Source organism: Sciurus carolinensis, chromosome 4 (assembly GCF_902686445.1).
Source record: "Sciurus carolinensis chromosome 4, mSciCar1.2, whole genome shotgun sequence".
NCBI classification, from domain to species: domain Eukaryota; kingdom Metazoa; phylum Chordata; class Mammalia; order Rodentia; family Sciuridae; genus Sciurus; species Sciurus carolinensis.
Window position 1 is genome coordinate 167,143,903 of NC_062216.1, and position 12,253 is coordinate 167,156,155.

At 55.2% G+C, this 12,253-nt stretch overlaps 1 protein-coding gene across 1 annotated transcript in view; it reads right to left on the minus strand.

Annotated features, from left to right (window-relative positions):
• The window catches only part of Baiap2l2 (BAR/IMD domain containing adaptor protein 2 like 2), a 29,863-nt gene that overhangs the window by 16,455 nt on the left and 1,155 nt on the right, over positions 1-12,253 (minus strand). Inside the window, exons 3-7 of the mRNA XM_047550960.1 lie at positions 11,480-11,566; positions 11,013-11,074; positions 1,363-1,434; positions 1,114-1,230; positions 293-439 (exon numbers count right to left, since the gene is read on the minus strand). Of these exons, the coding sequence (XP_047406916.1) occupies positions 293-439; positions 1,114-1,230; positions 1,363-1,434; positions 11,013-11,074; positions 11,480-11,566 (485 nt within the window). The remainder of the gene's footprint in view (positions 1-292; positions 440-1,113; positions 1,231-1,362; positions 1,435-11,012; positions 11,075-11,479; positions 11,567-12,253) is intronic.

Genomic DNA, 12,253 nt, shown 5'->3' on the forward strand with positions numbered 1-12,253 from the left:
CAACTTCTGGCCAGGCTCAGTGGCTCGTGCCTGTAATCCCAGCGGCCTGGAGGTGGAGGCTGGAGGATCATAAGTTCGAGGCCAGCCTCAGCAGCTTAGTGAAACCCTGTCTCAAAGGAAGGGGGGTGGGGGAGGGGCTGGAGGTGTGGCTCAGTGGTTAAGCACCTCTAGGTTCAATCCTTGGTGCCAATTTTTTAAAAATCCATTTCTGCACAGATGAAGGAAGGACAGAGGGGACTCTGTGCTGGGGCGCAGTTTCGGTCCCCCCCCCCCGCCACCTCCCCACACTCACCCGGCCAAAGAACTGCAGGAAGGTGTTAGAGAGCAGCAGGTGCTTCTCGGCCAGGAAGCGGTAGCGCCTCTTCTCCTCCAGCTCAGCTGCGCGCTGGCTCTCGGACACGAAGGCTTGCATCTGTGCGTGCAGCCGGTTGACGCTCTCCTGGGGGGAGGTTCTGGTTGGGGCCGCCTCCTCCGAGCGCCCCCTCCAGCACCCAGCCCATCCCAACTCCTGAACCTGCCCTATCATCCTCATCCTGATTCTGCTCCTCGTGACCGCCGGTCAGGGCCCCTGAGCCATTGCTCTGTCCCTGGCTCCGGGCACAGGCCTGAGCACAGAGGGAGGCCCCAGGAGGTTAGTTTAGTGAAGACATGAATGAGTGGATTAATAAGGCCGGACTTCGGGGGCGGATTCTCAAGAGGGGACACAGCTCACTTAGAGGGCCAGGAAAGGAGACAGGAGGCGGCAGCGGCCTAATCCACGGGTTTGGGTCCTGGAGACAAGCCAGGGATGGGAGTAGGGACTGGCCTTGGGCAGGGCAGCGTCCCTGTGCCTGGGCAGGAGGAGGGCACTGTGGATTACACCTTTGCTACAAGTTCAGGGCAGCAGGATAGATGGTCTGTTTTCCTGGTGAAGTAGAAGGGGCAGGGAAGCTGGGGTTTCGGCAGGGACCTGGGGAGCCTGGAAAGGCCAGGAGGCCACAGGGTGGGGGGTGCCCAGGGTGGCCCTGACCTCCTGCAGTGCCCGAGCCACTGGAGCAGGCTCCACAGTTGGGCTGGAGTTGGGAGGGGCCTGGGGGTGCTGTGGCTCCCCAGGGACCAGCCCCAGCCCTGCACCTTCATCTCCCGCGCGTTCTTGTCCCTGTTGCGCTCCATGCGCCACAACTCGGACATGCACTTCTCCAGGTTGGCAGCTCGGTGGCGGTACTCCATCTCATAGTGCTGGCGGCTGTCCTGGGGGAGGGTGCAGAGGCAGGGAAGACCCCCAGGTCGAAAAGCTCAGGACGTCCACCCCAGGGCTCAGAGCACTGGACAGAGTGGCCCTGCCTGTGTGGAGCGGGGCCCCGGGTGGCAGGCCAGGCTCACCTTGATGAACTGCATGTCCAGCTTGCTGTTCTTCTCCATGTGCTGTAGCAGGTCACCGTGGAATGTCTGCACCTGTGTGGAGGCCAGGGTGGGGCTGATCAGGGCGGCCCTGCTGTCCCCGGGCTCCAGCATCCCCTGGCATTCTCACTACAATATACCGCCCACCGTGCTCCCGACACGCCAGGCACCTGGGGTGAGAAGGTCACCTGGCTGGAGGTGGCTCCCCCGGTTGAACACCTAGTAACCAGCTCAACACAGCCTTGATCAACATGCTGATTGGGTTAGTCTTAGTCTGTGCTTTGCTGTGTCACCCCTCTGCCTACGAGTCCCCAAGCGCCAGTTTCCCTGCCCTCTGCTGAGACTTGCTGCTTCCTCAGGCGGCATCCACCCCCCCCTTGTTCCTGGGATGCGTAAACATCCGCTCATCGACCACCCGCAGCCCTTGGAGCTGCCGCAGGCAGAGCCAGGTCTCAGCACCATGGGCAGAGCCTGGCCCAGCAAAGGGGCCCAGAACTGCTGAGGCCTTGGCTCGGGCGGCAGCTGGGGGAGTCCCATCACCAGCAGGAAGTAGGCGTCTGGCCCCTGGGGAGGCTGGGGAGGCTGCAGGGCTCGGAACCTCCATCTGCTTGGTGACTCTGGGCAAGCCGATGGCCCTCGCTGGACCTGGTTTCCCATCTATAGCAGGACAGTCTTGGTGAGATGCTCTCTCAGGACCCGACGAGCTTTGCCTCCGTGGCTGGGTGGTCCCCTGCCACGTCTCCTGTGCCCTCACGGCTTTCCCTGAGTTGCTCCAGCCAGCTGCACTGCCCTTGGGCGCAGGCCACACGGGACGGAGGAGCCCCGGCTCCTAACGGCCCCCCTCTGCTCAGCCCCTCTGCACGCCGCTTCCCAAGGCGGCTTTCCTGCCACCCTGGTCCTGCTACTTACTCAGGAGCTCTGTCCCAAGGGGATGGGCACCGCCCTGGAAAGCAATGCCGCAGTCCTCCCCCGGGTGCGGGGAAATCCGTGTATCAGGACATTTCTAAAGTTTAAGTTCTGCCCCATGATTGTTTCCATATCCTGATCACTGCTGGTCTGCTAGGGACTGAAGGGCATCTCCTCCGTGCCAGCCAAGCCCTAAACCTGAGCTGTCGTTGCCAGTATGTGTTGGCGGGACAGGGGTGCCAAGACGCAGGTGCGCGTCCTTAGAGAAACACCAGGGGACTCAGGACCGAGTATGGACGCCTCCGGAGGAAGGAGGTCTCCCCACCCTGCGCCGGTGCTGAGCTCAGTGCTGCCTCCTTGCTGGCCCCACCTCCTCCTGGCTCTGCCTCCCTCTAGGGACTCAGACTCAGACTCCATGGTGTGTTCCTGAAAACCCTCGGCCCCTGCACAACGGCCCACAGTCAACAGGGCTGTTGGGACGTGCAGGGTTGGGACGGATCCTCCAGCCCAGGCCACCGTGTAACCAGAGCTCTCATAAAGACCGCGAGCCGTAGGAACAGAGGCTGCCTTCACTCCCGCCAAAGCCACAGGAAAATCTTAAAGGCCCGAAACTGACAGAACAGACATGCCGGGAGCACCCTAATGATGGCAGGCTGGCCTGCGGACACGCCGCAGGAGGAAGCAGAGCCCCGCAGGGACGTCGCTGGGGGACGAGAGGCGGGCACGACTGCCCCGGGGCCCTGGCAGGCCACAGATCCTCCCCGGAGGCCTGGGTGAGGGGTGCTTTTCAGGGTCCCCAGAATGCAGCCTACCGAGCTCTGGGGCTTCAGTGGTGCACAAAGGTTAGGCTCATCCCTTTCCTGCTCCTTCCCTTTCCCTGTCCCTGCGCCTGGGAAAGCCCCGCGTCTCCAGGCTCAGCCCTACCATTGACAATTCCACGTCAACTGACAGGTCTTCTGGAAAACAGCACAGCTGATGGCAGCCTTTCTATGTGGTCAGGTTAAAGCCTTGGCGTCCTCCTTGACTTTTCTCTCTTTCACACCTGACATTGGATCCATCCAAAAATGCTCAATCTCTCCATACTAGTCCCCGCAGCTGCCACTCTTCCCCGGTCACCTGGTCCCTCCCCCAGGAGGCACTGGCCTCCTCTCTGGCCTTCCTGCTCCTGCTTTTGCCTCCACTCCCAGTCATTTACTCTTAGGATAGGAGCCAGCGTCATCCTACTAAAATAAAAGTCTAGCAATGAACAATTGTAAAATGAAATTGGCAATGCCATTTATAACAACTTCCAAAAACATCAAATACCTAGAAACAAACCTATCAAAAGTTGAGCGAGACTGCTGTGCTAAAATGACAAAACACTGCTGAGAAAAATAAATAAATGGAAAGGTATACCATATTCATGGATCTGAAGATGCAACATGAAGACAACCACTGATTTACAGATCAATACAAACCCTGTCAAAATTCCAGCGAGCTTACTGAAGAAATTGATAAGCTGATTTTGTAATTTATAAGGAAAGGCAAAGGGTCTTGAAGAGAGACAACAATTTTGAAAAAGAACAAAACAGTTCTGCAGCTGGGGTTTTGGCTCAGTGGTAGAGTCTAGCATGCACGAGACCCTAGGTTCAATCCTCAGCACCGCATAAAAAATAATAAAATAAAGGTATTGTGTCTACCTACAACATATACATATATAAGAGCAAAAAGTTCCTAGACTACCTGATTTCAATACTTATTATAAAAAGAAAAAGAAGTCACTGGCCCCAGGATCAGGAGAGGAACTCTGTCTGCATACCTCACTCTGGGCCACACTAGAGTAAACTGATAGTGTGGTACTGGTGTAAGGAGACAAATAAATTCATGGATTGGAGCAGAGTTCAGAATAGACACACACAGAGGACAAATCAATTTTTGACAAGACAGCAAGTAAGTCAATGGATAAAGAAATCTTTTTAATGTGATGTTAAGAAAATTGATTATCCACATGGGAAAAAATGGACCCAGATTCACTTCACACACACACACACACACACACACACACACACAGATTTGAGATGGATAATAGAAATAAACATAAAGCCAGATTACAGGGTTTCCAGAAGAAAACTTAGGAGAATATCTTAATACCTCCCCTATGACAGTCATTTCTTGGCTAATATGTAAACGTGAACTGCTTACAAAAGTTTTAAATTTCTGCCCATCAGAGAAGGAATGTATTAAGAAAAGTGAACAGAGAGATGAGTGACAGATTGGGAAAAGTATTCGCCATACGGACATCTGAGAAAGAAAGAGAATCATATCTTAACTAAATAAAGAACCCCTAGAAGTCAACAAGAAGTTTAGCCCCATAACAAATGGGGGAAACCCTAGACACGCTCCTGCGCAGGAAGAGGTACAGATGTGTGAAAAACCCAATAAAGTCACTAGTCGTCAGGGGTAGGCAGCACAGGGCCATGCCGAGACGCCTTTCCACACGCACTGGAAGGTGCGAGACAGACACCCCCCCACCGCGGGCCAGGAGGTAGAGCGCGCCTCCCACGGCCACCGCCCTGGCGCCCGCAGAAGCCAACGCCACGACCCATGCCATCCGTACCCAGCTCTGTACCCAGCACACCCCACGGGAAGACGAGTTCGAGAACGTTCACAGCAGCGTTATTCATAATAGCCCATAATCGCCTTCAACTAGAAATGACCCAGGTGACCACCAGTGCGGAACAAGGGAACAATCGTACTACGCTCACACCAGAGAAGGCGAGCAGCAAGCCAGAAGACGCCCAGCGACACAGAGGAAGACAACGCATCGCGGGGCGGCTGATGACAGGGCGGCGGGAGCTCTGGGCTGGCGGGTCCTCGCGCTCACAGCACGGTGGTGACGCGGCATGTGCGCTTGCTAAAACTTGCAGAACTCAGCCTGTGGTGGCTGGGCTTCTGGCGCATGTGAATTTTACCAAGAGAAAACCAAGTCAGTCAGAGTCTAGGACGAGAGTGTCAGGGAAGTGTCCCTTTCAGACCTCCCTCCGGCTCCTCATGAAAACAAGTGAGAAATGCAGGTCGAAACCAAAAACCCAGGACGCCCTCAGAACAAACGCAGGTGACGTGCAGTGGCCCTTTCTTATCCACGGTCTGGCTTTCTACCCTTTCAGGGGCCCACAGTTCATGGGGGCCTGAAAATATTCAGTGGAAATCTCCAGAAATAAATGATTCACAAGTTTTAAAGAACTTTCCTTCAGTATCTCATTGTAACTGTCTTGCCTTTTGTTTGTGTCCTTTCTGAGTCGGATCCTGCTAAGTTGCCCAGCCTGACCTTGAACCTGCGATCGCTGGGATCACAGGTGTGTGCCACTGCACCCAGCAGTTCTTGCTATCAGTAGTTATTGTCGTTAATCTTTTACTGCACCTAATTTATAAGTCAGACCTTATCATAGGTGTGCGACCGTAGGACAAACAGAGCCACGTAGGGCGCCATCTGTGGTTCCAGGCACCCTCTGGGTTCTCAGCACAAGCCCAGAGGGAAAGGGGACCACCATGCATGCCTGCAACCCCCAGATACAGCCCCGTCTGCGGAGAGGTCAGTGTGGGGCCAGCACAGACAGAGGAGGCAGTGGAAGGTGACCCGTGGGTCTGGGCACAGGACTGCCTCACGCAGGCCAGTCTGAATGTCAGCTGAAACCCCGAGGGGCCTGCTGGTCCCAAGGGACCAGTTCGGGGGTCCCTGGTAGAGGCCCCAGGGCAGAAGCAGCTGGGTGTCCAGGGGCTCTTGAAAGTGACAAGCCAGGTTCACTCCAGGACAGGGGGACATGATAGACACAAGGGACAGAGGAAGCCAACAAAAGCATGGGGGCAAACAGAACCAGGAAACCACAGGAAGGCTTCCACAAAGGCGCTGCCATGCTTTAGGGAAATCTAACAACAGGAAGCCATCTTGTCGGGCTGGGAACCTGCCCTACACGCCACCTTCTAGAATCAGAGGGAAACTCACCTCACATAAGAAAGAGCAGCAAGACATCTGTGAAGTAAAATCCAGGAGAAAGTTATTAAAAGAAAAAAGAGAATCCAGAACAGAGTAACATTCCCACAGACACACAAGCACACCAGAAAGACCAGCAAAACAGAAGGAAAGTGCAAACTGCAGTTTGAACGACATTAAGAAAGCCTGGGCAGTGTTGTGTGTCTGTGAATTGGGAGGCCCAGGCAGGAGGATCACAAGTTTGAGGCCAACCTCAGCAATTTAGTGAGACCAAATCTTAAAAAAAAAAAAAAAAAAAAAAATTCTGGGGATATAGCTTAGTGGCAAAGTGCCCCTGAGGTCAATCTCTAGTACAAAATAAGATTTTTTTAAAAATTTATTTTAATTGAAAAAAGGACAGGGAATGTAGTTCAGTGGTAGAGCATTTGCCTCGCATGCTCAAGGCCCTGGGTTCCATCCCCAGCACCAAAAAAATAAATTAATTAAGATAAAAGACATTAAGAAGATGGTACAAGCCAGGAAAGAACAACATGAATGAGAATTTCCAAAATTCAGAAATGGGTGACAATTCAGAACGGAATTAGAAATTAAAAAAGAAAAATATAAGTTTGGTAATGAAGATTAGACTATAAGGAACATGAAAGTGAATGAATGATACATAATGCCTGAGAGAGATAGAAAGGAAAAAGGAGGAAAGGAAACAATTTAAATGAAAAAGCAATAAAGCAACGAGTCCAGAGGTTTTTTTGGGGGTAATGAAATGTTTCAAAATTAGATGGTGAAGTTGATTGCATAAGTCTATCCATATACTCAAAACCTCTGAATTTTATCTGAATAAAACCTCTGAATTGTATCTCAATAAAACTGATACCTATAAGCATCTATAGCTATAGATCCATGCTTACAGTAAGGTTTCTATTTATGGGTCCTAACTCCAGATAGTAGATCATAACATCGGGCAGCAGAACAAAATAGAAATAAAGAAAAAAAGTAAAAATATCCAAGAGGGAGACAAACATTGAAGTTAGGCTGTGAAGATCTAATGTAAAGATAATAGGAGTCTCTGAAGAATAAAAGCAAAGAAAGGGCACCAAAAATTCTAAAAATGTAATTCAAGGTGGGGCTGGGTTGTGGCTCAGTGGTGCAGCACTTGCCTGGTACGTGTGAGGCACTGGGTTTGATCCTCAGCACGCATAAAAATAAATAAATAAAATAAAGGCATTGTGTCCATTTACAAGTAAAAAAAAATTTTAAAGAAATTTTAAAAATGTAGTTCAAGGGCTGGGAATGCAGCTCAGTATAGAGCACTTGCCTCGCATGCACAAGGCCCTGGGTTCCATCCCCGGCACTGAAAAAATAAGCAAATAAAAACCCTGTAGTGCTGAAGCTGGATCGGAAGCACCATGATCGTATGAAGTGTTTGATCTTTTTTTCGGAGGGGGTGGGGGGGTAACCAGGGATAGAAACCAGGGGCACTTAACCACTGAGTCAAATCCCCAACCCTTTTTTATATTTTGTTTAGAGCCAGGGTCTTGCTAAGACTGCACAGGGCCTGACTGAGACTGGCTTTGAACTTGCCATCCTCCTGCCTCAGCCTCCCAAGCTGCTAGGATTACAGGCGTGAGCCACCGCCGGCTGTTTTTCGTCTTTTTATGTGTGGAGAGAGCCCTCGATGTATAAATATGTACAGGGAGAGCCGTGTTAGTGTCCATGCACGTGTGTACATATGCTAAGGATGTGTGCATACGTGTGCACCCTGCCGGCCACTGAAAAAGCCGGAAGCACGGATGGGTGCAGTAGCAACGAACGCCCCCAGTGCTGGACTATGGCCTCAAAATACCACTTCCAATAAAAACAAAAATAATAGAATTTGTGGAGCCAAGTTTCTATTTAAAGCAGCAAAGTCTCCAAAGAGGGTGGAGCTCCTTGTCCCACAGGCTAGCAGGAAAGCTGTCAGAGCCACTAGGGCCATTCCGAAGGATTCGAGGCCGAAGGAGGAGGCCACCTGGCTGAAGATGTACACTTTCATCTCCCCAAATGGCAAAGCTCTGAAACATCTGATGGGCCTAAGTCTACACATGAGGTCTAGGTACGGAATGGCCCCGGGCCCGCGCACGCTAGACAGCCTCCATCCTGAGCTCCAGCCCTGATGCTGGTAAAAGATGCTCGGTTGCCACGGGGACGACAGGAAGCCAGCTCGCTCCTTGAGGACGGGTGAGTTAAAGGGAAGGCTTGAAACTTGCTCCTGCTTCTCCCCTACGGATGGAGCAGTGGGGGACAAAGAGCAGGCGGGCAGCCCTGTCCACCCAGGCTTCTGGGTGATGGTGCTCTGGAGGCAGGACTGTGTAACTCCACTGTACAAATGGATCCAGACACGGTGGCGTCCCTTGCCAATGTGACGGAACCAGAGGAGGCCAAGCAGCCTGGGGAAGGACAGAGGAACCCCCCAAACTTCACGGGGAACCTGTGACCAGCGACCTCTCTCTGTGGGAGCCAAGTCACCCTGCCCAGGTCCTCAACAGACATAGAAAGAAAAAGAAAGGGACCCAGGCGAGCCAGCAGGCTAAAAGAAACTCAGATATTTTTTGAAAGAGTGAAACCACATTCCAGTGTCTCAGGATGTCCGTTGAGGTGATAAACTACAAAGGAACATGGGGGGCGTCAGCTCAGCCCAGCGGCCACTTCTGGGGACAGGGAAGGAGGAGCAGGTCCCGGGAGGCTGGCCATGTTCTAGACCTGGGAAGAATTTCAAGGCTGGTTGCCTAATGAGCTCTACCTTGTTCAATGAGAGTCTCTGTATCTGTTTTTCAGTTTACAATGTTTAACAGTTGGAAACAAAACAATAGCATTAAAAAACCACCAAAACCCAGCACCACACACACATCTGAGCCAGATCCTGCCCCGTCTGGCTCAAAACCCACTAATGGTGGCATTTTCACAGAGAGGACTGCCGTCAGTGGCCTTGGTACCACCCCCTCGTGCCCCGCTGGCCCTCGCTGCCCGCCGCAGCCCTGGACCTTTTCACAGTGTCCCCTCTGCTCACTGGCCTTCCCCGACCCTCCCCGGGGGGCTCCCTCACCACCCTGGGCCTTCCTCCATGTCCCCTTTTCGTTTTCCTTGAGCATCTGCCAAAAGTGGCCCAAGCCCTCGTCACCCCACCCTGCTGTCTCCATCGCAGGCGTGGCCGCTCTGTGGGAGGGAGGATGGGGTTTCTGTCTGCTGCACCTCTGGTGCCTGATCAGCGCCTGGTACTGATGGAACAGGGAGCTCCAGGTGCAGGTGACCATGGCACTACACTCCAGCACAGCCCTGGCTGGGGGCCCTGCCCCGTTGTCACAGCCAAGACGCGGGGGCCTGGAGAGGGCAGCTCCCCTTACAGAGCATCCTGGGTGACACTCATCCCTGCCCAGCCCAGGGGTGCCACTGCGACTTGGAGAGCCACTGAACACAGGACTGAGGGGCAGCAGGCTAGCGCTAACCCCGGTGTCTGTCCACTGGGTGCCTAAGCCCCAGGGCCGGGGTGCGGCTCTACTGTGTGTGGATGTGACACACACTTTCTGCTAGTAAAATTGGCCCCTGCACCAAAAAGATCCGTATTTTACAAAGAGCACCCTGATTTCCATGGACCCCCTCACCCCTGCCTGAGAGCCAGGGACCGTCAGGTTGGCTGACGCCTCCGCTCTGCCAGTCTCTGGGCTCTGGCTTACTTGGGCCCGCAGCTGGGCCTTTCTGGAAGGCTCTCTCTCTTCCTCTCCATCTTTCCAAAGCTCACTCTCCGTCCACACCCACTGAAGCCCTGCTCAGGACCCTCCCGGCGGCTGGAACCGCAGAGAGAAGACCCCGTCGGGCCCCTGCTCGGCCCCCAGTGTCCCGGGAGTAAGTCAGGCAAGCTACGTTCCACTTCCGGTGATTCCAGCTAAGGGCCAGGGAAACGGTTTAGACTCGTTCCTTAACTCCGTCCACCTGAGAACCCTGCCCGGCAATTTGATTGTCTCCAGTTTTCAGACAGGGAAACTGAGGCAAAGCCGGGAACTGGTGGTGCTGGGCTTCGAACCCAGTGCTTGGACTGCGAGTTCCCTTTCTTGACAGCCACTCGCTAAGAACAGCTAGAAGCAGCTGTGGAGTCAGAAGGGAGGGTGGCTCCCCGCGGGGGGTCGGGAGGTGTCCTGGTGGAAGGGACACCGTGCTGGGCAGTGTGGGGAGGGCCTGGTTGTTCTAGCAGGACGGCAGCCCAGCGGCCCCACCTGCAGAGGGCCAGCTCTGCATGGCGGCTGGGCTGTCACTGGGTGGGGGCTGCTGGATCAGGAGGTCCTCCCTGCCCAGGAGCCCATGTTTAGTCCTAAGGGTGGGGCACAGGAGGGTTTTGCTCTGCATTGGCGTGGCCAGGCCGCGGCTGCTCCCCAAGAGGAGGCTGAGGAGGGGGCTGGGCGGTCCCTTCTCTTCTAGCTCCCTCCACTCTGGGATCATAGGGGACAACTAGATCTGGGAGACGCAGTTTCCTCCTCTGTGAAATGGGGGTGGGAACGGCACTGGCCTTCGAGGTTTGCCGGTGGCCCAGTCGAGCCACTGCAGGGAACGTGCCCACAGAACCCGGCCCTGGCAGGTGCTGGGGAGAGTGGCCCTTGTCGCGTCACTCAGAGCAGGATGGGGGCAGGAAGTCCTACCTGAGACGGACCCTGGGAGTTTGGGCCTTCATTCTCCTGGAAAGGCAGCCCACTTTCTTGAGTGACCCCAGGCCCGGGCGACTGATACTCACCACCACCTCCAGGTCTGAGTTCAGGTGCCGTTGGGTGTCCGACATCTGCACCAAGATTTCCCCTAGGGGCAGGAGGGAGCCGCGGCTTCAGTGTGGGGAGCCTGCCCCGCCTGCCCGCTTCCATGCCTGAGGCTGGATTTGGGGACCAAAGTCCGGGGATTTCCCATGGAGACCTTGGGACTCTGCGGCCCTTGTCCCAGCCCTGAAGCAGCCCTGGAGGAGCAGGGAGGGGTTGGGGCTCCAGAATAAGCCTCCAGGCTCAGCTGCAGGCCGGGGCGTGTTGGGGGCCGGGACTCACTCCAGAATGGCCAGCGGGCCAAAGGAAGCCCACTGGACCCCAGAATGTGGGCAAAGGCAGGCGCTAAGCTTGAGGGGGGCATCAGAAACAGGTGGAGGGCCCAGGACACAGAGCTGAGAGGAGTGACCCCCAGGCCCAAGAGGCGGGGTACAGGGGAGGGGGGCCTCACCCAGAATCTGCGAGGTGGGACTCTGCAAGGCCTGCTCCCCGATCTTCTGGATGGCTCTGAAGTACACCTCCGCGGCCTCGGACAGCGCTACAGGAGAGAGGGCGCATCTGGCCTGCGTCTGTCCCCAGTCCTGCGTCTGTCCCTGCCTCCTGGGGGTCCCGCCTTGGTTGGGAGAGTGTGTGGAGAGGACCCCCTGGGGTCTGGTGTGAGGGTGAGAGGGAGGAGCGCCTGGTGGTGTGTGCAGCTGTGGCATTGACCAGGGGACAGCAGAGTGGGCAGCGCCCCACCTGGCACTGAGCACGATGCTGCCTGGTGTCGGTTGCACGTGGGATGCAGCGTCTGAGTGCCCAGGAGGAGGGTGGGCAGAGGGCGTGCTGAGCTCAGGTGCAGGGCCTTGGTTGTGGGAGAGGCAGGGAGGGTGGTGGCCTTGGCTTCTCTCTTGGTTGGTGCTGAGAGATGTGGGAGGTCACATGGGGCAGGTGAGGGGTGACTGTCCACACAGGGGGACTGCGGTTTGCGTGGAGGGGTGGCCAGCCGTGGTGTGATGCTGGGTGCAGAGGTGGCACTGGGTCTGGGGGTGGGCTCCATGGTGGCTTCCAGGTGACACAGGAGTGAACGTCGGGGTGTGCCCTCAGCTGGGTGGGACCTGCAGGGCCTGGTGCGGACTCCCGGGAGCCTCTCAGGGCACCTGGGGGTGTGGGTAGGGCGTGGGGTGTGGCCTGGGATGGAGGAGTGGGGACAGCACAGGAGGCGCTGTACTGGCCTCTGCAGCTG